The sequence below is a fragment of the Nipponia nippon genome, unplaced genomic scaffold (assembly GCF_047370975.1).
Source record: "Nipponia nippon isolate SJK-2023a ecotype South Korea unplaced genomic scaffold, ASM4737097v1 scaffold_30, whole genome shotgun sequence".
Lineage (NCBI taxonomy): Eukaryota > Metazoa > Chordata > Aves > Pelecaniformes > Threskiornithidae > Nipponia > Nipponia nippon.
The window spans coordinates 723,135-751,073 of record NW_028262348.1 but is presented as its reverse complement, the minus strand read 5'-3'; the positions used below and the strand labels follow the sequence as shown (position 1 = coordinate 751,073).

General features: G+C 44.3%; 2 protein-coding genes across 18 annotated transcripts in view; one reads left to right on the top strand and one right to left on the bottom strand.

Annotated features, from left to right (window-relative positions):
* MED15 (mediator complex subunit 15) overlaps positions 1-27,939 on the bottom strand; it is a 53,802-nt gene that overhangs the window by 23,513 nt on the left and 2,350 nt on the right. For 3 of the 10 annotated variants that reach the window (XM_087768727.1, XM_087768720.1, XM_087768726.1), the window contains exon 1: positions 13,789-13,949. Coding sequence is in view for 7 of the 10 variants with exons in the window: in XM_087768720.1 (XP_087624846.1) it covers positions 13,789-13,877 (89 nt within the window). In the remaining 3 variants the exon portion in view is untranslated. Of the gene's footprint in view, positions 1-6,394; positions 6,545-13,788; positions 13,955-23,369; positions 23,430-27,939 lie in introns of those variants that run through there. The other 7 variants (XM_087768722.1, XM_087768729.1, XM_087768723.1 and 4 more) reach the window with 6 other exon arrangements.
* KLHL22 (kelch like family member 22) lies at positions 6,682-25,136 on the top strand. Of its 8 annotated transcripts, none has more exons than XM_087768734.1 (8): positions 6,682-6,926; positions 8,338-8,402; positions 16,670-16,922; positions 17,843-18,008; positions 19,222-19,940; positions 21,101-21,293; positions 22,704-22,937; positions 23,974-25,136. In XM_087768734.1, the coding sequence occupies exons 3-8, from the start codon at positions 16,696-16,698 to the stop codon at positions 24,349-24,351; spliced, it is 1,917 nt and encodes a 638-aa protein (XP_087624860.1). In that variant the 5' UTR covers positions 6,682-6,926; positions 8,338-8,402; positions 16,670-16,695; the 3' UTR covers positions 24,352-25,136. The 8 variants fall into 8 exon arrangements, with proteins under 8 accessions (XP_087624860.1, XP_087624857.1, XP_087624859.1 ...); XM_087768731.1 differs by having other exon boundaries at positions 16,653-16,922; XM_087768733.1 differs by lacking the exon at positions 8,338-8,402.

The following is a 27,939-nucleotide window of genomic DNA, read 5'->3' as shown; positions in this document are numbered from 1 at the left end:
AAATTCAAGAACACCTGCTAAGCAAATCATTATTTTACCACCTGATGTATTATTTTTGACACAATACCGGGACCTGTTCATTTAAGGAAAGCTGAATGACAGGATTAATGTAACCCATGTCTGCTGAACAATGGGCTTGATTCTGCCTAGCGTCAGGCATTCCCAAAAGAATCCTCTAAACATAAGGTGGAAGAATTAAAAAAAAAAAAAAAAAAAGATCGCCTAAAGGCCTAGAGGTTTGCCCAATGAGTGAGAATAAGGAGCCGGAGCATCATCGGGGGCAGAGAAGAGCAGAGGTGCGTGATATGCAGGGCAGGGAGGGGACAACCAACATGCAAGCAGCAGGTGAAGCAATAAGACAAAAAGAAGGCCCTGTTGATGGAAAGCTGACGGGAAGAAAAAGAACAGGTTTGGTAATAAAAAGTTTTCAGTTCCCTTACTACTCTTTCCCGTTTGCCAGCCAGAATCCCAGGGACTTGCTGTCCTTTCTCCATCACACCTCTAGTAAATTGGATCTAGATCTGCCCTCTGGATGGTACATTGAACATGCAAAACGAAAAGGAAAAAAAACCCAAACCACACATTGCTAAGGACAGGGGTGGAAAAGAAGGGGCGTTCTCAGTTCATCAAAAAGTAGCAAGCAATTCAACTGTGAAACATGCAACCAGATAAAGACGTCCTAAAACGAGTTCAGTCAGGCGAGCAGCCCTACTCAAACCCTCCAGGCATTCTCGTTCTGGCGTTTCACTACGCTGCAAAACCTGTTCTGTTTTAAAGCAGCCTAGCAGCTACAGTCTAAATTCCACAAACAAGTTACCAGGAAATACTTTCACCTTGTAACATCTCAGCAGCTTACTTCTCAGTAACTGCTGTTGCATGAGCAACTACCCTACACCAGATGCGTCGCAGGACAGCGATCCCTGAAAGTTTCAGCCCGTCTGGAGGGGGACTACTGTTTTCTTCCCCCCGAATTTCTACCACCTCCCATGCAGCAGGAGTGGTGCTTGCATGAGCAGTAAGCTGCTTCAGCTTCCTGAATTAACTCAACAACACAGTCACAGAAGTGAGAAGAACAGACGCTATAGCCTTAAAATGCAGCTTAGGCTGCCACAGCTCACACCCTGACCTTGCAAACTAGTAGCCTGGTACCACACATCCAACCTGCCGTAGCCTGAGAAGTAGAAGACAGTAGAACATAGCTACCTGCTGTAAGGCTCTCTCATGGTAACTTGTTTGTGTGGTCCGGCAGATACTAAAAAAATGCTGTTTATACATGGAGGTTACTTAAACTGAAGCAGAATCCGGACATAATGCAGAATAACTATTCCTCCACATGCAAACAAGCCTTAAAGTGAGTGGCTCATAAAGGAGCTCTGCTGCAGAGGAAGAAGCTATATCCAAATATTGACACCTCCCTTTTTTAATGCTTTCCCTTTCAGAAAGGCTGCCTCCAAATCCACACTACTCCCTGAATCTCCCTTAACTTCTCAGCCCCATAGAACAATGATGATGCCTCATTCTGAGAGCACCAAGAACTGAGCAGGCAGGAGGACAAGAAAAAGACTATGCAGAGGCAAGTAAAGGAAGAAACGTGTAGGTAGTACCAAGTGGCTGTGATACAGACAGCGATCAATGCGGTATCAGGAACTTGGAAAAAATCCACAGCAAAGAAGTTATCTCTTTTTATATGTATCTACCATTTCCTTTTGATGTTATAGAACACGCAAGACATTTTATAATGACTACATCTGCATTAGCAATAATGCCACTCCAAGCACTCCATGTCACGTCTGTTAGCATTCCAATAAAGGTTTAGGCCAGGAGGAAGAGAAAAGCACACAACTTGTTCTTTGTTCACATATTCATCTGCAATCGACATAAAAATATTTACGTTAAAAGACTGGGAAAGTCACTAAAAAAAAAAGCCATAGCTTTAGCATAGAGTTAAGGATACCAAATAACGTATCATATCCTTGCAGAACACCAAACTCAACAAAACTCTGAAAACTAAATGGTAGCAGCCAATTCAACCCACATCTGCCTCATAAGCACTTACTAAACACATCATAAGATGCACACTAAAACGCTGCCTTTTTCATTTCATGCAGAACGCTCAAAGTTGCGGTTTCACAAGACGAAGCATTCAACACCAACGCCAGCTTCAGGAATTCCCCCTCCATTCCCAAGAAGCTTGTTTCCAGCCCAACAACATGTAACCTCTCACTCAGACCAGCTGGTCTAGTTGAAAAATCTTGCAAAACACATTCTCCTTCAAAACGACACCAGCTCCCCTATCCAGTTCGCACTATGACTGCATGAATCAGTTGTTCCAATGACACAAAAGGGCAATGAGATCCAGGGCCAACACCGCATTAAGCCATGTAACATCACCAAATGCTGCTTCACGCAACAGACTATTTGATCACTATAACACTCAGCTCAACAGACTTAAACTTGCTTAAAACAACAACAGGAAAAAGAAAAAAAAAAGCCTGCTGGTGAGCCATTAGCCACATCTATCCACATTACAGAGTTTAAAAACCTCCAAGCAAACACCAACAAACACATAAAGCTTCAATCACTTCATCTTGTGCACACGATGCTGTCCCACACAACATCCTGTTCGTTACAAATGTCAGCAAGAGCAGCCCTCGCTGCAGAACACCCCCATACAACACAGACCAGCAGAAGACCCAAACGCACATTAGTTATGGGTTACCCATATTAGTTTATTCACACTTGCTGGACAGAACACGTGAAGGCCTGAAGGGCCTCAGTCCCCAGAACACCACCTTCAGCTACAGAGGGGAAAGTAAAGGACACTCCAGCCTCCCAAGGCCTTGTTCCAGCATTCCCTTTCTTTCCAGTTCTGCAGTGATGAAAAACCCCTTCCCACTACGCACAGAATGAGCCCTTCACAGCTTCCCAGCATGTCCTCCAGCAGAGGTGACTCGGTCAGAAGCCGCCCCTGCCAAATTATGCCAGTACGACTGTCTGTGTGGCTGTGCCATCAGCAGTACTGAAGAACAACCAAGGTTAAAAATAACCACTTTTCCTGAGTTATTTTTAAATTTGAGAAATTTCTCTATCACTCAGGTTCACTGCATGGCAACCCAAACACTTGCAACGAAGAGGTACTGCAGAGGCAGTAGCTTCTTCAGTTCACAGCTGTGTCAAAATAAGTATTTATAAAATGCATCCCTCACTTTCTACAGTCCCAGGAAGGGAGCGACATCTGCCTTCTTGGCCTTTTTTGCCTGAATTCTCACCAGACAACCCAGGCTGGAATATAAAATTCAGGCTGCTTTATGAACTGGTTTTGTGAAGTGTTTCATAGAGAGCAGCAATGCAGATGATCTCCTCCCCCCCCCAAAAAAAACCCCAAACTTTAGCTGATCCACTAATCTCCCGCCTGCTTGTTCCTCAGTCTCCACCTCTACCTCCTTTCACGTGCTCTCCACAATCTCATCCTTATTTCTGTTCACGCATGTTCTCTCTTCTCATCTAGCTGAATCATTACCTAAATCTTAAGTGAGAACATACATATCAAAACTTCAAGCAAAAAACTGAACACAAAATTAATGGACCATCACACAACTTAAGTTACATCCCTTTTCTCCACTCAACACTATGCCCAGCTAACGTAGCCTAGAAGCAGCTCGGGGCAGGAACTGTACACAACTGCGCACTGAGTTTACCACCACACAACCCAGTTCAGATTTGTCCTTTGGGCAATACCAACAGTTAAACACATATTAGGAAAGGCCTTTAGAAAAAGAGACTGCCAAGGCACCAGTATGTGCCTGCTCCTTGTAAGGGCCAGAATAAAGGGGTGCCCGGCAAGCACAAATATATATTCACACTCCTACGCCATCGCTGTCTCCTGGAACAACCTGGGAGAAGCCAAAGCTGATCCCTGGCCTCAGTCATCAGAGCTCAGGCATTCCTGGATCTAGCAACAGTATCGAAGCCCTGCTTGGGCCTGCAGTCATGCAAGAGCCCAGCACCGAAGGGGGCTGCTTAGGTTATCAAATGCAGTATTCTCTCAAATGATGATAACCAGATCACACACATGGACCACTGACACATTCACCAGGATCCCTATTCTACACAGCATCCCTGAAACGTTCATCCACATAATGTCACTCTTTCAAAACAACAAAACAAAACAAAAAACTGCAAACCCCCCAGAAAAACCCCAAGCCCCCAAAACTTAAATTCAGTGTTGTAAAGGAAACCCAAGTGTGAAATAGCAACAAATTAAAGACTCCTGTATCCAGAAGCTACAACAAGGCACTCAAAATGAGTTATGTGAGTGGTTCCATACATTTAAGTTAACTTTTAAGACCAAGTGTTAATATTCATCTTGATAAATAAAAATCACTTGTTATTTGCAGGATGAACTGGAAGATATACATACACATAAGAGTATATTTTCATAACCGTTAGGAACAACCTTCCCACAAATTAAGAAAACTTTCAGATGATTCACCAGATATTTATTTTAATTACCTCCCTCTTCCACCTACTGCGTTAGCCTCACTAATGGCAAAACTGGAAGCTTTTGGAAAGAAATAGGAACTTGTTGCATACAGAGCTGAAGTCTTTTTAGCCAATATATTGCTTCTATTTCTTGTTCAACAAACCCACCTATTATAAACTCTACTTCTGGCTCACTTCAGTTTATTCCAACTACCAACACGAAACCAAGCCAAGTTGTTTTCAGATATCTAGCCCATATTGATCACTTTAAAAAAAAAATCCACTGCAGTCATTGTATGCTTATCCCAGTAACAAGTTTGTTTGCTTTTTAAACAAGATAGTGAATACAAACATACGATGTATACTATGAAACTGGAGGGAGCACAAGGAAGAAACGTCACTTACAGACACAATCTTAAAAAAAACTGTGTCAATACATCTATAACAAAAAGCACACAGATCATATACAGACAGCGGTGCACATATGTAAAAGACAATAAACTGAGGACATTTTATTCCTACTTTTTCACAACAAGAATTAAAAGTTTAAGATTACTGTCATCTCTTCATATGGCATTAACCTTAAAGACTTTATTGGTCAGCAGTAGTAATTTTTTTTACCTCTGGCTGTATGCTTCCATTGCAACGTTTATCAGCATTGTTTACTGCTCAGAGAAAAAACAGTTACAGTTTGCAGGGCAAACACAAAACCAAAGGTTTATTTTGTTAAGGTTTGTATCTGCTTACTCATATTTATTTCCTCAAAGTTACACAGCATTCGAGGGCACTTTTGTTTGCTTGTTTTGATGAAGGAGTAGAAGAGGAGGAGAAGAAAAGGCAAGGGATTAATCTAACAAGACTAATGACTTTGCAGAAAGTTCAGAAAGCAAAACATCAGTTCTGAGCACCAAGAAAGCTTGCACAGCTTGGACAGACAGGCACTATCATATTTCTTTGATGAACACCGTAACAGTTTAATTCTGAAACAGCACCGTAAGTAAAGCCCACAGCTAGGCAGTAAAACCACACGCAGTCAAACACCATATTGTTTACATACAGTCACCTGTTACAAAAGACAGTCTTTTTAAATATCGATTCTCACAAGCAACAAGGCAAGATCAAGCTTTTCAGGCACACATAAACAAGGATTTCAACATTACTTCAGAAGCATTGAGCAGTGCTTTCACTTCCATAATAACCACCTTTCATAGGGTAAAAGAGCCTTCCATAAAACAGAAAAAGCATGCAGAGCAGCAAAGTAGTTCAAGTAAAATGACTGTTTCACAAAGGACAACTGAAAAGGCAACAAGCTGAACTATTTTTTTAACAGTCTCTTAAGCATCAGCTAGATACCAATTACGATGATGCTCACTCTAGAAGCGTGAAAGCAAATCCCTGTCCAAAACAGTAAGTCTCCAACGTTTTTTATTTCATTTTTGCCCTAAAAAGTCAGATGCGGGATAGTAACAGTGGTTTTCACAGGGCAGAACATGTCAAACTTGGCAACGCTACGGCCGCTGCCAAAAGCGAGGCCCTGAAGCAGGTGCTGTCAGGCGGGACGGGAGGCGGTGTGCCGGGGAAGGGGAAAGCGAAAGGGAAGGAGGAGCGGAGGAGCGGAGTCAAAGCAGGGGCCCGGCTGACCCCGCGCAGCCTCTGAGCAAAGCCTGGTAACCAGGCCCCCTCGCAGCGGGCGGCGAAAGGGCCCGGGGCAGAGAAAACACCGGGGACCACGGACGAGCCCAGGCAGCGCGGGGGTGGGGGGGGGGGGGGGGGGGGTGGAGGGGGGGGCGGGAAGGACTCGGAGAGGAGCGGAGAGGGGCGCGGGCGGCCCCGGGAGCCGCTGAAGCACCTCCGGCAGCGGCCGAGGCCCGCTTGCGGCCTACTCAGCGGTGAGACCGCGGCCCGCACTCACATCTGGCTGACGAGCTTCTGCCGGAAGTTGGTGCTGCGCCAGTCGGTCTCGGGCCCGGTCACGTCCATCCCTGCCCCTGCCCCTGCCGCTCCCGCCCCGCCGCCGCTCCGCCGCTCGCCGCCGCGGAAGTGCCGCGCACCCACTTCCGGCGCGCTGAAGGCTTGGGGGAAATGAAGTCCCGGCCACCTCTCGCGAGAGCTTCCGCCTCGGCGCGGGGCTCGCCGGGAAATGTAGTCCCGCCCCAGGCGCGCTGCCCCCCTGCAGCCGCCCGCGCACCGGCACCGAGCGGGCGCGGCCGCCCGCAGCCGCAGGTGCCGCACGACCGGGCACACCCGCGCCCGGGCGCACCGCGGCGCCGCCAGCAGCCGGGCCGGCGGGTGTCCGGGTGACGCCGGCGCTCTCGCCCCCGCCGCCCGCCCCGGTCCCGGCCGCCCCTCCCTCGCCGGGCGGGCGCGTCACGCGCGGCCGCCGTGGTTTCCGGTCCGCAGATGAAGGCGGAAGCCGCTGGCGGAGGCCGCCGCCGCCGCTCTCGGTAGGTGGCTGGGGCGGCGGCGGAGGGGGAAGAGGGAGCGCGGGCCCCCGGCTGGGCCGCCCGCTGCTCCCGGGGAGGCGGCGTTACCCGTTACCCGTTCCCCGCGCGGGTGAGCCCGGCCCGGCCCCCCGCGGCGAGGCCCGAGCGGGGGAGGCGGCGTCCCGCTTCCCCGGCTCCCCGCAGGGTGCCCGGGCGAGGGGCCGCCAGCTGCAGCGGCCAGAGCGGGCCTGGGGGCAGCGCGGCAGCACCGGGGCGGCGTCCGGCGGGTCCGCTGCCCGCCCCCGTCCCGGCGGGGCCGGGACAGCCCCGCACCGAGGCCCTGCCGCCCACCCCCGCCAGGCCACGGCCGCAGCCGAGGCCCTGCTGCCCTTGAGGCTGCCCCGGCGAGGCGGAGGCCGCCAGCCGCGTCCCCGGGCTGCCCCCGGGCGGTGGGCGGGCAGGCGGGAGGGCGGCGGGGCCCGCGGAGGGATGTCAGCAGGGGAGGGAACGCAAAGCCAGGAGCCTGCTCGAAGGGGCTTTCGCCTCCCCATCGCGGGGGTAGCCCGGAGCCAGGCCGCCGCTTTTCATGACGGGCGACTCCAAGTCGCAGAGAATGCTGCCGATGCCGTGTTCCTGATGGGGACCTGTATAGGTTACGGGGGGCGAACAAACCCACACAGATCCCCACAAGCACGAAATTAATGTGGTGAATAATACGAATGAATTAATATTCGATACAGAAATCGGAGCTGGAACACGCTGGAAGGACCCTTTGCTCTCTTCCAGGTCACTTAAGTGTTGTATTTGGCACAGAATTAATTACTTTCTAATCTCTTTTTTCCTCCTTGTATTTTAGACTATTAAAAATTCATGATGTGGTTTAAGCAGTTCAACAAAGCAGGTTCAAGACTTGCCAGCTAGCTGAGTCTCTCAAGATTCATAGAACGTACACCGCTGGCTAATTTATAAACTGTCTGTTCTGGTGTAGTTGTTACTTAGAGAGCCTGATCCTGCAGAACCTTCATTAAAAAAACACGGTGGTGCTCTTATTATGGAAGAGACTTTAGGATTTTTGAGGGGCTTTCTAAAAGTTCTTGGGATAATTAAAACAATTCTGTCAAAAGAACATATTCCTCTCAGATTTACCAGATCTGTCTGGACACAGAACTAAGCACTACCTCCTGATTCCAGAAAAAGCTGGAGCCTGAATGGTAGGCCGCTTGTTTTTAGGGTAAGCCGGTACACCCTGCCTGGATATAGTTGGCTAACACTCCTTCCTTCAAACACAAGCAGCCACTCCATCCAAACCAGAACATGACTCTTGAAAGATTCAGATGAAAAGCGAATCTTATTTCAAGATCAGGAAGCCATAAGAGAAACCATTTTAGCACTGTATTGAATTTTTGTTTTCCTCATTACAATTTCTTGGTAGCATTTGGGCCACAGGCACCGTCCCAAAAATGCACCGCAGAAAACTTGACAATTCTGTGAATTTGGGTAAGTTGCAAATTACTCATGGATAAGGCAAAATATTCAAGTTAGAAAGCTCATACTCTTTAGGTTATGCTACTGTTCATGGGGAAAAAATATTTTTAAATATTCATATATTTAAATATAGATACATTTCATGGGAATTTTGCCATATACATATTAAATATGAGATGTTTAATTCTCGATATGTCTTAGAAATAACTTGTAATAGGCTTGGGGGAAAAAAAAAACAAAACACAACAGGTGTTTGCTTCTGAAAGGAACGAATGCCAAAATTTGAGACAGCATAGTTTGCAAAAGCTGTTTCCCAAACCACACCTTTTGGTTTCCTCCCACACTTCAAGTATACTACTAATGCTAGAAACTGAAAATGGCTCAGAAGTTCAGCCCAGTGATGTGCTTGCGTATCTCCATTAGTGACTTAAAGAAAGATGGTGTGCGTAGACCTAGCAAAAGCATCATCATCATCAAATGAGCGTTCAAAACTGGTGCCGAGATATTATATGCTACCAGATGTCTTAGTTTCTTTCTTTTTGTGGGGACCTCGGTCAAAAGGAGTTTTTTGGGTTGCTTTCTGTATTTGTAGAAGGTTCCTCAAGTGAAGTGGTATTTCAGGAAGAAGTTTGGGATTTTTTTTTTGCACAGTTGTGAATGCACAGAGGGATAATTCGGAAAGAAGCACTGCTGAGCAAAGCTGCTGGTTTTCCTTCACCCCTCTTCTCTTCCCTTTTTCTTCAAAAAGCATGGAAGTGGCTCAAGTCTTGCTACACATAATGGTGTACTCAACTGTCTTCTATGTAGCAAACAGTCTTACAAGTGCCCATTACAAATTATGATATAGTTAGTGAAGTATTCCAGTATTTGCACTCCAGTTAGAATCAACAATAGTTTTGCTTTTCAGTTTACGTTGTTTGTGGCACCACATCTGTTTTCTGAGCTATTTTGGCAGGCACCCAGCTGCATCCCCATTCTGCACACTCCCTGACTAGTTGATCCATTTGTTTGTGTGCCCTCTGCCCTGTTAAAATTCTGGTACGTAGCCAGTTCTGCCTATTTGCGTTTGCAACCCCTGAGAGCTAGCATAACTAGCATTTTGCTCTAGTCTTGTATCTTGTCTTCTTGTCAGGCTTTCAGCTGAAGCCTGGCTTAGGTCCTAATTCATGTTACTCCCTAGGGAGAGATGAAGGCGTGGGAAGCCTTAGGGCACAGATTTTGAACTTCCTTCAATGCGCTAAGGCTTTTAAGGGTCTAACCTATTTGGATCACAATCAGCACGCCATACTGGCTGCTCTGTATTAGAAAAAGGCTATGAAGAAGGTGGCCTGCAAGGAAGAGGACAGAGCTGCAACTGAGGGCGTCGGCAAGCTTTAAGACTGGACCAGAGGAACCACATACATTTCAATAGCAAAAGTCATGCCCCTGAGTCAGAGTAACTCCATGCATCAGAGCAGGTTGGAGACAAGCCTGGCTAGAAGTCAGCCTTGCAAGACGAGAGCCTGGGGGTCCTGATGAGCAGCAAGTTGAATATGATTCCTCCAACAGGGGCCAGCTTCATACTGGGCTGTGTTAGCAAGAGCATAGCCAGTAGGTCATGGGAAATTATTATTTCCCACTCTATTCAGCACTTATAAGCCCACAGAACCTGAATACCTGCCCGGCTTTGAGCTCCATGCTGGAAGAAAAACCTGCGAGTTCAGCGGAGGACCACCATACGGGGCAGGAGCACGTACAAGGAGATGCAAGAGCACGCAAGGCAATGGCTACAGGAAAATGTAGAGCCCGACTCTTCTTTGTGGTGCACAGCGCCAAGGATGAGAGGCAAGTGTCACAAATTGCAGAATTTCAGAAGAAATTCAGGCAGGATAAAGAAGAAAACAAATGTGATGGTTAAGCACTCAGTTTTCCAATTATTGATGAGGATGGAGATTCTGCACTTGACGAGACAAGGCTCTCAGCATCCTGACCCAATTCTGAAGTTTTCCCTGCGTCGAGCAGGAGATTGGACTAGAGACTTCCCAAGTTTCTTTCCAGCCTAAATTATTCCATAATTCTAAGAAAGCACGGGACCCCCCCCCAAGCTTGAAGCACCTGTCCATATGGCAGTAAGCTGAACAGATTTGGATACCCGACACCAGCAAGCTCTAGTTTATTTTGGGCACAGCTGATGCACGAGAAAATATCACTATCTGCATAAGACACCTCTTTGCAGAGATGTAACTGACAGCCACGAGCTCTTCAGTACAAAAACGTCTGAGTTTCCATAGAAACTAACTTGGATAATCCTTCCTGTATCCAGCCATTTCTCAGCAGTAGAGAATCAGGGCTGTCAGCACAACTGCACAAATAAAAAACCAAAACCCACCCACACACTAGCAAGCATGACCGTATGATACGGATGCTAGTCACAGAAGGGGTGACTACTTGCCTAGGTGTGTATCATGCCGTGCAATGCCAGTCATAGCAGCAGGATGCATGCAGGACATATGCCCTGACCCAGCTGCTCGCAAGTGCTCCCAGGCACAACACGGATAGATCCTTAGGGAAGCAGGACTCTCGATCTCAGGAAGCACGTGCTCTAAGCTGTATGAATTCCCACTCCCCAGAATGTTCTTTACTGGAGCAGCACACAAACACCTTGGTGTAACAATTGCTCTGCACTTAAAAACTTCAGACGCTGCATTCTCTTGCTTCCTACCACATCTATTTTACCATGCCGTTAACTTTTTCTTTCCCTGTTCTAGTTGAGCTACTCCATTCCTGTACCCTGTGTTCTTAAAGGGATGAGGATTTTCAGTGAGCACAAGAGCAAGCCAGCATACCAGTCTCACCATTTTGCCATTTGAATGATCAAGCCACAGTCCATTCCCTCAGTTCCTCCTGTCCCAGTGCCAACCTCCTCACTCGTAAACCACATATCTTCGCTGTGAAAGCAAGTATTCTGTCATTGATCAGAGCGAGGATTTTGTTAAAAAACTGAACCACAACTCTTTTCACGTACAGATAAGCAATTACTTCAGTAGAATAATCAGAAGCCTCACTGAGACTTGTATTTTTTCATACACGTGATCTGCAGACGCATGTTGTGGTAGTGGAAGTTGAATACAAGACAGTTGCACAGAGCCGTCAGCAAGCCACTGAGACACTGTAGATTCCACTGTGTCCATAGCTTATTACAAGAGACCACTAGCGATACAGTGAACTTTGAATATAGTACAGGAAATAGAAGGAAATACTAGATTTCCTTCATGCTCCCTCCATGTCTACTGTTGTGAGGCATGGCTGCTTTCTCCTGGTTCCTAAATGGAATCCAGGCGCAGAATATAGACCGTTTCATTCTGTTGAAAAAGAGCAGACATGTCTTTCTGGGCACCTCTGAGGGTTTTGCCATTTATGGGGGGGCTGTTTTGTTTAACTCCTTGATTTGAAGTGACCGAACAGTGCATGTCTTCCTACATTAGCACTGCCCATAGAAATGCACATACAATTACTGACCTCATAGGCCTCCTTCTTCTTTATGTACTGGGCGCTCAGTTGTAATACCCTAAAATTAATTACCACATTAACCCATGTCCTCTAAAAGACAAATGCAAACCAACATAACTGCAGTCTCAAATACCTTGTGCAGCCAGCTAAAAAAATCTCTAGTCTGATTTTCTCCGCAGTTTCAAAGTGGTTAGAACAAGGACTTGCCTTCCCTTGTTTCTGGAGACAGCAGCCCACAGCACATAAGACAATACTTTTTATCTTTGCTACTGTTAAGGAAGCACAGCGAACGGAAAGAGTTCCTCATCTCTTCCGCTTTAGCGTCAGTCCTGCAATACGCAGCCACTGAATCCCACTGTGAACAGCAGACCGGCACTGAGAAACTTGCACAAGAAGAGAGGGAAAAATAAAAAAGGTATTACTCAGATTTCTAGGAACTTGGCTCAGTCATAGAGCAAGTTTCTCAATAACAGAAGTAAGAGAACAGAGAGGCCTCGAGAACATCCTCCAAGCCCCCCTCTGGTAGGGAGGCTCAGGAGAGAGGGAACTGCATGGTTCAAGGGACTGTGTGTTTGTGTTAGCTAGCAAGGGCCTGCCCGCAGCTCCTCCATTCACAGGGACAGATACACCAGCCTGTCAAAACAGTGTCTCGAGCTGTAAAAGCCAGCAGAGTTCATGAGTGGTCAGGAAGGAAAAACAGTAAATAGAAGGGTTTCTGCAGCATGCAAGAAGCTGAACAAACCTGTTCTGTCTCTCCATTCAGAGCTGTACTGCTTGTACTATGTTTAGCTTTTTCTTTTTTGAAAGGACAATAAAGATTAATCAAAATACAAGTTTGAGGAAGCGGGGTTAAATTATTTTCAGCTAAAAATATATAGAGGTTATTCAGTAAAGTTACTTGCTATTTTTAAGATCAATGGACACTTAAAAGGCGTAACAATTCCTAGATACATTAACAGTCATTCCCCCCCACCCAGCCGGTACACCACACATAAAATAGCACACTTCCACTGTTTGGGGTACCAGATTTTTAGACAGTAACAAAAGCACAAAGCACAGAGGAGAAAGGCCATAGTTAAACCACACAGCCTGAGAAGCAGTGTGCTGTGCCAACACCAATACCCCCCCAGCAAATTTGTAGTCAGCATTTAGAACAACGTTCAGAGAAATAGGCTAAACTATCAGCTCACCATTTAATCAGAAAACTTGAATGCCGAAACCACCCCACTTTTCCTTCAAAGCAGCCCACAGCACAACTCCACTAACCCTGCTTCAACAACTGCTCTTTGTAACTTCCTACCCACCCCACCCCAGCTGCTCCTTGTACAGCTACTACAAAGGTGAGGGCACTCAGCAATCAGCTAAGGGAATCTTGCTGGCTAGCCCCCACAAGCCTGCCTCGTCCTAAAGGTCTTGTCTACTAGCTCCTAAGACTACCTAGGTACAAATTAAGAGGCTTTCCACGGCTTTTGGCTCAAAGAAGAGGACTTAACCACCTATGTCAGTCAGACGCCATGGATTAATACCATCAATGCTCACCTTTAATTTTATAAGTAGGCAACAATTCATAAAAATCATAGCAGTGAGAATTTTTCTAGAGTCCTGTGTTACTGCTGGTTAAAACTATGACAATAGGCATTCATACTTGTTTATAAGCCCTGAAGCCTGATTTAGCAGAGTAGGGAGATATACACATGACAGGATATAGGTTCTCTGAGTAGCCACAGTGTAATTAAGGAACTTCACGTATCCACGTACAAAAAGAGCTTATGAGTGCTGGCAAGTTTTAGACCACGTACACTGTACCTGTTCAGTCGTATTCCACCCTTTTTCCACAGCAGCATCAGTATTCAACCTACACACCCAAAACTGGTTAGCACCAAGTAACTGTGGATGGCAAAATACTCACAGGTAGCTACAGAGCGCGGTGAATTTCCGTATCATAGTGGCTCTGTGCTCCAAATGCGCGAGGCAGCTCTTGTGTTGGTGTAGATGCATGAGTGATCACCCTGAGGACAGTCCAGCTCACCAGTGACAGCCCAGCTACAATCCAGGGGCAGAAGTTGAGAACAAGAAGTAGGGGCTGCCTAAATTCAGAAAATGGAGTGTAGCAAAATACCTGTTAGCTCAGCTGTTGACTGGCCAAAAATCAGCTGTGGAGGATGGGTCAGCTGCACTCCCAGCATCTGTGGTTGGCCACCCTGGGCTTACCACAGGTCTGCTAGCAGGGCTGGTTTGTTCAGCTATTGCTAACAGCTGTGGGATAATTCAAGTCCATCTCTAGTAGAACTAGCAGTGAGATAAACTCCCTGCAGATCTCCAAGACAGCCCCATTTGTCACTGAAAGCTCTGCAGATACTAATGTTCACACAGGCTTCAGAATCTCTGACTCATTTCTATATATATATTTTTTTTTTATTTACCCTCTTTCATAATACTATTTGATCTTCCTGGTTCCAGTTACCGTATTTGTAAGATAGGATCCTTTCTGGGGCTTTACTTGCTGAAAGCTTCACCCCATTTCTGTTCTTTTTTAAGATTATTTGGATACAGAATATATTCTGAATAGTAACTGTCTACAGTTATATTAATTAAAGTTAGATTTAAATAAAGGCTTGGCATGATTATACAGGTTTCCCACTCTACCCTGCATGCCTCTCTCTTTCTCTCTCTTGGGAAGCCGCTTCTCCTACAACACATTTCTTTCCTAACACTTGTTACAAGGGTTCAATAGCCTCTGTAGTTTAGTATAGCTCACTTATTTCTCCCTCGCCTCTCTTCCACCAATGGCTGTAAGACTGCATCAAAGGTCATGCTGCTTCCCCTACCCAACAAAAGTCTCTGAATTCAGAAAATAGTTCATTTGTTACATTTACTTCTGCTTTTTGATGCAATAATTTTACTCTCTTAGAGACTTCTTTTGATACAGCTCTCTAAGTAGCTGGAAAGATGCAACCTTTTTTGGAGCATTAACCACATGAACTCTGAACTGTTAACCACATTAAACTTATCTGAATCTGTTCCTCATTTGGACCATATCTCACCCTGTTTTGGTTTTGCTGCATTTAGTCCCTTCTAGTGAAATGGGAAATTTCTGATCAACATCCAGTAACACTCACTCCTTCACTTGCCTTTCTTACTGTATTATCTCCCTTGCCTCGATCCATCACTTTTCAGTATTCCCCAGGAGCAAATCAAACGATACAGTAATGTTTTGTCTGCTTCAAAAGCAGTCATCTTATTTCTAGGGAAAGCATCTACCTGTCATGAAAAATAATCCATTACTCATCTCTTCAGCTGATGATGGATAGTTTCCCCCGTATAATCGACCTGAATGTGCTCCCCAGAAGGCTGTCTCATCAGAGCTCCTCTTCTGAGCTGGTTGTCTTGGTTTTGCTGGCAAAAAGCAGACAGCCATTAATAGGCTTTTTCAGGTTTTTGTCCCGTCCCATTTACCATGCAATGCCACCTAGCTTCCTTTTGTTTTGGACAGCATCGGGTAACTTCCCTCAGGCAGGCCTATAAATATTTTTGTATTTCTTGGTGTCATCCAGCGAGCTCCTTCCTCACTGACCACACACAGAATACCTTGCAGTACCTTGGGAGATTTCCAGTGCTGCATTCACTGTCTATGGCTGGCACAATTAAACAGTGGTTCCACTTCTTCATTGTTTGTTTGGATTTGCTGGGTTTGTTCTGCTTTTGCCTCTCCGACTGCTGATAACCCCTTGTGACTATCCCCTGTGCCACTCAGCTATTTCCCAGGCCGCTGGAGGAGAGGCGATTATAACTGTGTCTTAAGCAGCCGTATCAGCTAAGTTATTTCCTTTTGCTAATGAGGTGGGGTTTTTCTAATGTGCTCCGACAACTGGATAGAGTCTAAGAGCTCTAACTGCTCCAACTTCTGACATTCTTCCAAGACAATGGAAAGGGTAAATTACAGGATGGTGGAAGAGGACTCAGGAGACTTTGAGAGCTTAACCACAGACATGAAACGCAATCACTTCCAGCTAGCTTTTTACAGGTGTTTCCCCATGTGCCATAGGGGACCTTCCTACAGTGTCAACGGCAGCCCCAGAAAAAGGTGCAGGATAGCAGTCTACAGGGCCTACGCTGGAGGAAATAAATACCCTCTCTGCAGGGAGTCACGGTGAAGTGAAAAGCAGTTGTGCACGCTAGCTTGAAGCGTCACAATAAAGAAACTCACTCTGAAGCCTACAATTTCATACAGTGTTTTATAGAATGAGAGATGGGAATGTGTTCAGCTAAGGAAAATGAAAAAGCAAAGACGGGAAGAGAGGAGAGCTTTCAGATTCTGGGGTAAAACATCAAAAGAGTGAAGGTGGGATTTATATTGCAGCAAAGTTATCTGAGGATATTAGGCAACTTGGAATTTGGCAAAAATCACGTCACTTTTGTTCTTCGTTATAAATTATGCAGAAATGCAAAGGAAACAAGGGGTTCTGCTAATGGGTTGGGAAGTGAAACTCTTGCTAAGAAAAAAAAATATTCCCACATGCCACATACTCTGACTCTTGAACTGAAAACCCAAGAGTCAGAATACTTGTTTGAAAAACCATGTTCTGCCCGTTTGGTGTGCTGCTATACGCCTGTCTGTTTCCCCTATCATCATTCAGAATAATTTCTTCAGGGTAGAACTGTCTCTCCGTTGACTGAAGAGTTGGTTTGGTTTATCTTTTGTGACAGGCAGGGGTCAGAGGACCATTCATAAAGCAAAAGGCACAAACCTTTGCTGATTCTGTTGTCTCACAGATTTCATTCTGCTACAGCTGGTGGCTGAGCATTTCTGCCTGGGATGGCGGAGGATCAGGAGCTGACTCAGCCACACAAAGCTCAACTCGAGCCCTCCCTTCAGCAGCGCACCAGCAACACATACCGCAGTGCAGAGCACTCTCAGGCCTTGCTCAGTGGCTTGGTATCTCTCCGAGACAGCAGCATCCTCTTCGATGTAGTTCTGGTAGTGGAAGAGAAACCTATTGAGGCTCATCGCATACTTCTAGCTGCATCCTGTGACTATTTCAGGTACACTTCAGTACGGCAGTAACAAGCATGTGTCTGAATGTTACTCAAATCTGCAACATCCAAATCTTCTGCCTTGGCACACTGCTTCTGGATGTAAAATTAGACCCGTAAGATGGAGCTGAATGTGTTTCACAAATACTAAGTATGGCTTTATTCATCTCTGTGTTATTTCTCTACAGAAATAAAGCTCTTGTTCCTGCACACTGAGCTTACCTCCACTAAATTCACTGCCTGTGGTACTTGGAGGTATATAAAGAGGAGAGACGATCTGAACAGGTGTCTTCTGCATAAATGCACTCTGGGTGGCTTTTAACATGTCCTGAGCATTGTAAGACTTTGCCCATTGTGCTGATCATGTCATAACACACACAGTCACTGGAAATGGGTCACTCCTCTGTTACATGCCTGTAGTGTGACTCACCGTCCATTAAATCAGGCACTCCCTGGTCAATTTGACTAGCGGTTTCTTGAACTGACTTTATTTTCATAGAGCAAACAAACAAATCCCAAGGCAATCCAGACAAACGTCTAACTGGAGGAAGAACTGCTCTAGCTTAGAAAAAATTCCTACAGTCCCAAGTTCCTCTGTTTTTCCTCTTCCCCCACACCCAGAGTATCTGCTTCTGCCCACTGGCTATCCACATGTACGGGGTCTGTATTTAAGTCCTTCAGCTGTGAATCGTACCTTTCAGGTGGCCCCTATGGTTTTCCTGCAGAACAAAGAGTATTCCTTTCTTAGGTCCTGAAGGCCTGTACTCTTTCTGTCATTGGCTTCGAGAAGAGGTAATCCCATAAAAAAGTGTCTGGCTAGGTTATCTTTCTGAATATTTTTTTATGTTCCCAGGACAACATAAGATAAGCAAACTGAAAATAGCTTCAATGCAAATCTGCCATAGCATGTGCCATTGTCTTTTTTACAGAGGAATGTTTGCAGGAGGACTGAAAGAGATGGAACAAGAAGAAGTTCATATTCATGGCATCTCCTACAATGCAATGTGTAAAATCTTGAACTTCATTTACACTTCTGAGCTGGAACTCAGTGTGAACAGTGTACAGGAAACCCTAGCTGCAGCCTGTCAGCTTCAGGTGAGGTACGGGGAGATGTGACAAAAAAGAAGCAAGAAACAAAAGCAACGATGAAAGAAACAGAAAACATGGATATCTGGTTAGATGGAGGGCTAGGGGGTGAATAAGAGCATGGGTCTGATAAGAAGAATTTCTTTGGGCACTGTGTCCACTGGCACTAACTATGTAAGGGTAGGAACAATGAATGAGTACTCGCACATCTCATTTGTGCCAATGGTTTTATTACTTATAAACATTTACCATTTCATCTAGAGGACTATTTTATATAGTACTCATTTCCACTGATCTGCTTGTGAAAGCTTCCCTGGAATGGAATGCCTCTGGCCTATGGTAAAGGACAGGGCTTGCTGCTCAGAAATTGTTGTGCTGCTCAAGATCCTCCCCAGATTGAGTCCGCAGGCACGTAACCTCCCCTGACCCCGTCACTACAGGAAATCCTACCACTGTGGTTTCTGCACTAAGTGCAGAGTTCATGCGACTTTAAGCCAAGGTTTTTTTCTCTAATTTCCCCTGCAGCTAACCGCTGCACAAGGCTTTGGTACTAAATCTTAAACTTTCTGAGTGCTTGCTTTGGTTGGTTTCTACACACTTAGCACCGCTTTGTTAGCAGAGGGCCTCTCGGACAGCAGTTAGTTCTTTATTTGCCAGTAGTCCCTCCTGCCAGATACAACTTCAAATTGCATTCAGAAGTCAACAGTAAACATTAATTTTCCTTTCAAATGGCTTCCTGTGCTCGAGTGATGCAGATATATTTGTTACAGATACAGTCTCTGATACAGTATGTCTGCAGTGCTCTGAAAGAACAATTACGGAGTGACTGTAAACCTGGCTTTCGCCATGTCCTCCGTGCCTTCCGTTTTCATGACTGCCTCCCAGGCAGCCTGCAGCTTGGTGCCATGCTAACGACCCAGGCAGCCTGGCTGTCCAGTGTCCCATGTGTCTTAGAAGACATACTGCTGCTGCAGCTGAAGCCAAACTCGTAGGCTTGCAGTACAGCATGGCTAGAAGATCTGTGTTACATTCACCTGTGTGCCCGTGTTGAGTTCTTTTTCTCTGGAGAAAGGTGAATTGGGCACAAGTGAACATGCTGATCAGACTGTGAGGAGAGCAGTCGTTTTGTGGACAACTTTCTTACAGCCGTCCCAGGCTTCTGTCACCTGTCTCGAGTGTGAGGCAAGTGGTGTCTGAAATGAAAAATATCTCTCTCTTGCAGATTCCAGAAGTCATTAAGTTCTGTTGTGATTTTCTCATGTCCTGGGTAGATGAAGAGAACATCCTTGACGTGTACAGACTAGCTGACCATTATGACTTGAGACATTTGAGTGATCAGCTGGACTCCTACATTTTGAAGAACTTTGCGGCTTTCTCAAGGACGCAAGTGTATCGACAGCTACCTTTGCAGAAGGTCTACTCCCTTCTCAGCAGCAACCGTTTGGAGGTTAACTATGAGTTTGAAGTTTATGATGGGGCACTTTTTTACCATTATTCTCCAGAGCAACTTGAGACAGATCAGGTCTCCCTGATGGAGCCCCTTAAGCTACTTGAGACAGTTCGTTTTCCTCTTATGGAACCCCAGATCCTGCAAAGGCTTCATGACAAATTAAGTCCATGTCCTTTAAAAGATACAGTTGCAGATGCATTAATGTACCACAAGAATGAATGTCTTCAGCCAATGCTTCAGAGCTCCCAGACGCAGCTGAGATCAGAGTTCCAGTGTGTAGTGGGATTTGGAGGGATGCATTCTACTCCATCCATTGTCCTCAGTGACCAAGCCAAGTATCTGAACCCCTTGCTGGGAGAGTGGAGGCACTTTACGGCTGCACTAGCCCCCAGAATGTCCAACCAAGGGATTGCTGTTCTCAATAATTTTGTGTATTTAATTGGCGGAGACAACAATGTAAGTGGTTTTCGAGCAGAGTCAAGGTGTTGGAGGTAAGATAAGGATAATCCTGCTATTATTTTTATTGCCACCCTGTTGCCCATCTCTGAGTCAGCAAGCCAGTAGCGCAGTCTGCACGCTCGCTAGCCGAAAGATTAGGGACTGAGCAGGGGCCTCACTGAAAGAAAACACAAGAAAGAAAGAAATGAGCCTCAGTAACAGGAAGCTTCCAGCAGTGCTAACGGGACACAGCCAAGCCTGACAGGGTAGAAACAGCTACTCATTCAGGAGTATTACACGTGCTATTACACGTGCTACTTTCTGCCTTGTTGGAGGGGGGAAGTCTTAAAGGTGTGGGAAGCAGTAATGAACCTAGAACCTTAGACTGTCTAGATGCTCTTGAACTAGGATTTCCTAGAAGTCCTCTGTGTGTAGTTTTGGTCCCAATACAAAGGGATTTAGCTACCAAAAAGGGTTTTTAAATAAAATGCTATTACTGGTTGATTTTCAAGAATTTGTGTGCACAATAGCAGCATTCCAGGGTCCTCGTATATTCCTCTGTGCCAGGGAAAAGCGCAGGAGGAAGGATCGGGTTTAGACCTTCATGCCCATTATGCTGCAAAAACAGATATAAACCCTTTTGCCTCTATATTGTGGTAATTTTTACTAGCTTTAGCTGAGTTGCCCTTATTTTATGGCATGCATAGCTTCACTTCACAACTAGTTTTCTCTGTAACTAAAATTTCCAGACCAGATCGATATTTTGACCTGAAAGTGAATCATGAGGTTCACTTTGAGCAGCAGATATTTGGGAAAAAGAATCAAAGAACCCAGCATGTGTTTATGCCCTCCTTGGACTCTTGAAGATCCAGATTCAGTCTTTGTGCTATTTTTAGACTGTTTTACCTTGTAGAATGGCTTTGTGCAAGCAGAGATTTTGATATATAACCTGACAGCGGTGTATAAGGTAATGGAAAACCTAGGCTTTTATAGCATGGTTATGTCAGCTAAAACACATCTTCTAAAAATAGAATAAAACAACTTTGCTAATAATAAAATGCTGACAAGGCCAAATTTCACTCCACTTACTTACAGCTGAGCTCAATTTCAGCCAAAGACAGTACAGTAACCCACATCTGTGGTGCTGTCTGGTATTCCAGCAATGATTCTGTGGCCGTATGAATAACTCTCTTTGATCCCATTGTTTTTCAAGGTATGACCCGCGACACAACAAATGGTTCCAGATCCAGTCCCTACAGCAAGAGCACGCTGACCTCAGTGTCTGTGTTGTGGACAACTATATATATGCTGTCGCAGGCCGAGATTACCATGAAGACCTGAGGGAAGTGGAGAGGTACGACCCTAAAAGCAACACTTGGGAATATGTGACACCTCTGAAGAAGGAGGTAAGGAGTGCATTAGCCACACACGCTACTACAGTTCCCCAATATCTTTTTAGATGCTCTTCTCCTGTAGCTTTAAATTTGCTGCTATTCAGATTGGAAACAGTAGCCTCTGTATAGGGGATAAATGAATATCAAGAAAGGAGAATAATCATATACGTAAATTACACTTTGAGGTTAAATGCTTGTTTTTCCTGTTTTCTTGTTGTTTTCCCCCGCACCTTTATTGTGATAATCCTTAAAACCATTTAAAATTGAACACATAACCTCTGGGAACAGGAAGTTCCCATTCCACCTGTGCAGGTAAACTGTGAGCCACAGTAGTACAAGCTTCTCACTTACAGTCCTGACAACACGCTTCACTCCTGATCAGAAGAGATAATGCCCCAGTAAGAAGGTACAGCAGCTTCTATAGACTTCTGTAGACTTCTATAGACTTCCTGGACACAGAACTGAGATTGGGTAACAAGTTCCGGTGACAATAGCTTATGTGATGCAGAATCACATCTCAGTCAGCTAATGTAAGACCATTACTCATTTGAAATACGTGAGTGAATAGCCACTTTTGTCATCACTACCATTTGTCCTTCTAGAACAGCAATTGCCAAACTAGCAGTCGTGACCCCAGGAACCAGGAAATGGTGTAGTGACGGGGGAACTGGGGTTATGAGTGGAAAAGTTTGTTCCATTACTGCTAAAAAAGGCAAGAATTTCCATTTTCAGGTTAAAAGTGTTGCAAAGGAGGAAGATAAACACAAACAACTGCTTGATGAATCTTGGTTAGGGAAGAAAACTAAAATCCTGAGTTATCTTTCAAGAAACTATGCCGATTTCTACTACACCTTTTAAATGCTCACACCTTAAAAATATAAATACATGTATATTATTAAATATATAGATAAAATTAAATGTATATAATATTAAATATAAGTATATAAATATTACTGCCATTTTACAAAAGGGATGCAGAGCTTGCATGAGGTCACAAATAATAAATGTGTGTCAATGCTGAGAATATAAAAAGCCTTAAGATCCAACTGAGTGCTACTAAGTAGGCTATCTTGCGCTCCTGATAACACTGCTTGTATAAGAAAAATGTCCAACAGAAAGGCTTCCAAGTAGACTAGGGAGAGAAGCAATAGCATGAATGATCTTCTAATCAAGGAAAAATAAAGAACGAGAACCCACTGCAGTTCTGGAAGCTTTAGAAGTCCTGGTGTATTTCATTCAGAAATTGACACTTACAGCATAATCACCTAGCAAGGAATTGTCTATGCGAAAATCCTTCCAGATGTTGATATCTGCATAACTCATGACGAATGTCACTCGCTTCATGTCTATTCCATACTTTGAAACTGGGAGAAATACATAAATCCAGGCCTCAAGCTCTTGCCTTCCCGTGTGGTGGTACAGGTATATGCCCATGCTGGAGCAGCACTGGATGGGAAGATGTATATTACTTGTGGGAGGAGAGGAGAAGACTATTTGAAGGAGCTACAGTGTTATGACCCAAAGACTGACCGCTGGGACGTTTTAGCAGATGGTCCAGTGAGACGTGCTTGGCACGGGATGGCTGCACTGCTAGGAAAGCTCTATGTCATTGGAGGAAGCAACAATGATTCTGGCTACAGAAGGGATGTTCACCAGGTGAGAGCACGTCATACCTGTGTCTTTCTTGGAAGAGTCTGTCTCTTACGGATGCTTGCACTCTGATGTAATGCCTTTCTCCTACTAAGTATGCAAATAAAACTGTCTGCCCAGCAACAGCTACTGCACTAGCTCTCCCCCACTCAGCTGCAGAACTTGCAATGATTTATTTACTGCTGTGTCTTGAACGCATTGTCTAACCCACAAAGCATTAAAGCTCTAGCACTTGGAATTCTTATCAATTTAACAGCATCTTTGATGGATAACATTCATTAGCATGCACATACCCAATAAGTAGCACATCAACTAAATTTGCTTGACATTGTCTTTTCACGCGCATTTTTTTCTAAGTTGAGGACTTTTGAATTACCAATGTGTAATTGTTACGGATATGTTGGATGGCAACATATAATGCAATTAAACGTACAGTACCTGATGATGAGTGATGGCTGGAGAGAATTCTCTTGAGTCTTATTCCAGCTTCTGGAAGTGCTAGAGACATGAAAAGAAGACACAAAAAGTAACTGCTCTTATAAAGCCAATGAAGATGGCAGAATTAAATCTAGCTGCAAAGTGTATCTGAATGATAAAAAGGTGCTTACAAATACAAGCAGTTAGCCAAGTAGGTACCCAGTGAAATCTAAAACTTCCCAACATATGGTGCAGGCAGCTTAGCAGATTTGTCTTATTTGTATGTTCCAGCACATTTTTTCCTAATGCAAACAGATGCATTATGTCCGAGCTTACATTAGCGTGTATCCCCATCTCTTTCACTTTCGTATACATTTTTCAAATGACATACAGCTGTTACTCCAGCAGCAGGGCCAGAAGTTGCGATTCAAAGCTGTATGGCAACTATGCACACTTTTCTGCTGAGTACTATGCTTCTGCTACACGGTGATATGCTCTCTCCGTTATCAACACCCTGTCAAAAGACTGATGATACTGCATGGCTTCCTAAATAGTCTGCCATATGGCCAGGCTCCGTCACTAAGATACACGGTCGATTTTGGCTCATCTCTTTCTTTTTTCACAGGTTGCCTGCTATAGGCCAGGCACCGATCAGTGGACAAATGTATGTCCACTTCCTGCAGGACACGGAGAGCCAGGTATTGCGGTCTTAGACAACAGGATCTACGTCTTGGGAGGCAGATCCCACAACAGAGGAATCCGCATGGACTATGTCCACATTTACGATGCAGAGAGAGACTGTTGGGAGGAAGGACCCCAGCTGGAGGATGACATTTCTGGGATGGCTGCCTGCGTCCTCACTTTGCCCAGGGCTATTTTAATGGAAACGGAGAAATGGTTCTCAGAATGGCATGCAGACCGCGTGAAGTATCACCTTGACTTTCCATCGGAAGTTATGAGCGTATCAGACTGGGAGGAATTTGACAATTCAAGTGAAGATTAGAAAACTTTAATATTTATTTTTCGCCAGTGGATGAGGAAATTAAGGCTTGGGGAAAATACTTAGAGATTTTATATGCCTTTCTTATATACATAAATCAGTATTTAAAGGTTTGAAAAATACGTGTTCTGCACAAAATGCCATTCACAGTCAATATCTGCCCATCTGCACGTGTTCTGCACAAAACGCCACTTACAGTCAGCATCTGCCCACCTGCCGGAAAGCAGCATTTTTAAAGTAACCACAGAACTGCCATCTTCCCCCAGTTAAAGTATGGAGGGTCTTTTGCTTTGAAGGAGACTTTTCTCAACCTTCAGCGTGGACAGAAAAAAAGGCACAGAAGGCTCAGCTTGACTAGCTTCTTTCCTTCCAGCTTTTAGCTTGAAATAGCTTTTTGAGATTTTTTTTTTCCTTTTCTTTTTGGTAATAAAACTTCCTAGCCAGCTTAACACAGGAAGGTAACACCGAGTGTCTCCCTCCAGTGCCAGGTGTCAGACGGCTTGATTGGTTTTTCAGCAAGATTGAACATACAGAAGCAGGAACAGCAGCGAGAAAGTCTGAACCTTCATCTCATCTGGGCATGCAGCCATCTTTGTAACTGGGTTAGAGCCTGGGAACTGACACCCACTCCTGAACTTCTATATCGCAAGTTCTGGCAACAGAGTGGAAAGAAGATTTCTAGAAAAAACTCTCTGTACAGAGTATGACAATCTCATCGTTCAACTGTCAGACACATTTGTTCACAAGCATAAATTAATAAATCCTTGTCAGAACTTTTTTCTTTTTAACTGCTGTCTCCGTTTTATTAACCGCGATGTGGAGTCTGGAAGTTCGTGAGCTTCATTAGATCCTATAGTACTACATCAGGATCAGTTAAGTTACACCAGCTTGGGAGATGGGCAGTCTTTTTTCATTCTTTTATTATATGCTTTAGAAGAGGATAAAGAAAGCAGAGATTGGTTTGCCAAGAAAAAAAGTAATAAGGAGATAATTAGAGGTACTGAAGATTACACTGGTCCAAGACCCTGTAGTAGCTGAACTAATGCCATGATCATAATACAGAATTACTACAGCTCAGAAAGATAAGGCATAGTAAATCCTTCCTTCACGAGGCCTTAAAATAATTGGCTTCTGACTACCATCTTCCTTAACATTAGTTTAGAAGCTGATTTAAAGTCTGAACCAGTGTGATACCTGAATAGTATGGGATCCTTCCTCTTGGAGGGGCGGGAAGCAACCAGCGCCAGCAGAAAACCATTAAAAACTACCAAAGGCTTTTAAATCTTGTAGCAATAATGGGGTTGCAGAAGGGCAAAACCAAAGTGACAATCAGAACGACAGGATACTAGTCAAGTATCATCACATCATGCCAAATACTGCACATGGACGTGCGGCTTCAGAGAAATGAAAGCAGTTTCTGGATATTACCATTACTTAGGGCCATTACTTAGGGATATTTTGTTTATGGAAACAAAGATGATTTCAAAATGGACCTAGATGACTCTACATTAGTAGACTGGGCTTCTGCAAGATTCAAGAGTATCTGCACCCTTCTTTTAATAAGCTGAACAGCTTTTTCTTGGTACGAGGGGCATTTGTTGGATTTTTTTCTCCAGCACTGTCAGTTTTCACCTCAATCTCTGAACCTTTGCCAACTGGCAAATAAACCGAAAGACCTGATAGCTGCAGGAAGCCCTGATTATGAGCTTCTTCAGAAAATCTTTTTTTGATAATGAACTCTGAACTGCACATGGAGTCTGGAAATACAGACAGACCAGTGATACCCTATGTCATTTAGCCTCTTTCACGATACAAAAAAGTAATCATTCTTTGTCTAGCTTCTTTTCCTCTTCCTATGTGTACCACTAGAGGGTATTACTTACTATTACAAATAACCAAGCTGATTGATAGGCTAATTCTTAGATTTACATAGGAGAATATAAGACACTCATGAGTAATTATTAAGCTAAAGAAACATCTTGAGAAAACTCAAGGGTTTTTTTTTCCAGCTTCTACCCTATCACTCCTCCTCTGTTTGAATACTGATTTTTAGATAGTCGGGTAATCCATTTTTCCATTTATCAGTATATGCAATTTTGTGATTGCATTATTTATTAAATGTCGCCGTTGGAGGCTGTGCAAAGCAAATCAATATAAGGCTTCGAATGCAGTTACAAGGAAGCTACTTTTCCTTCAAGCAGATCATCTACCTTAGAGAGAAGTGCTGCATTACTTTTTCTGGTTTTTTTAGTTACTGGTATAATACCCCTAAATTACATGAACTAAACCTAAGGGCAGGTAGCATGTATTTGGAGTTGATAAAAACAAAGCCTCTGATGCTTTCACTCCCAAAATTTCTTTTCATCTGAGCGTAATGTGACTGTTGAAAGTCATGGTATGCTCTACCTTACTTGCATGTATTTTGTTTAGGTAAAAAACCACGGAGATTAGCTTAGTTCAAACCACCCTAATCAGTTAGCAGTAGCTCATTTTAGTCCAGCGTGTACCTTTTCAAACTAACGCATAGGCTAAACAATAATAAAACTGCTTTGCTTTAATATTGGCAATTTTATCTAACTCAGCAGATATAAAGTACTTTGTTCTTGTTTACTACAGTCACCGATATGAAGAAATTGCAGGAGAGATTACAGATTGATACGCAGAGCTGTAATTATTATGGATTGGTTTTCCTATCAAGAATGATGCTTCAGGAACGTGGCCTGCAAGAGCCCACTTAAACTTTGTGTTATCTCAAGAAAAACAACTCTCTTCCAGAACTGAGTGATCAAAATACCAACACTTAAACTGCTGATACGTTAGGAAGTCCAGAAGAATAATAACTAGGTTTCTTGATGATCTGTTTTCCTGTTTCCTGCCAGCACAGAGGTAAAGCCATATAGGCATATTTGCTAAGTTTGTAATTAGTGGACTTGTATCCTGAAGTATTTCAGGCTTCCACATTTGGAGAAGTGACTGGGATTGCTTCAGTTTTTGTTTCATAACTGCTTTCACTACTATATTTCTTCTCCAGCTGTCTACCTCCAAATCCAACATATCCTTTCCCATTTCCTCACGGTTTAAATTAGGGTTGTTAATTTTGCATTAGCAGCATACCCAGCACTTGATTTGAAACAAATAAGGATTCTCATTCTATACCCTTGACAGAAATTTACTTCTCCTTACTGAGAGACCAGCCACATGTACAATTTGTCTGGCATTCAGCCCAGCTGATGGGGTCAGAAGCTTCTGGCAAAAGGAAGAAGGAGCAGCTGGGCGCAGGGAAAGAGGGACGGGACTTTCTCAAGGGAATATTCTGCCAACTGAGTTTTTATGTCATCAGCAGCTGATGCACTTAAGAGCTCCCCACCTCCTCAGTTGTGCTACAACTATTTGGCCATGCTCTGAGGGTGGAAGCTGCCAACAGGTAAGACACAGAGCGTAAATGTTTTTATATGTAATAAAAATGTAAAGCACTATCATGTATTTATCCATTCTTCCTAAACCAAATGCAGTTGTAGGGATGTAATACACCTGAGATGGTTGTAGTCTAGGAAGCTGAAGCCCAGTCTTATCAGATAACATTAATGATCT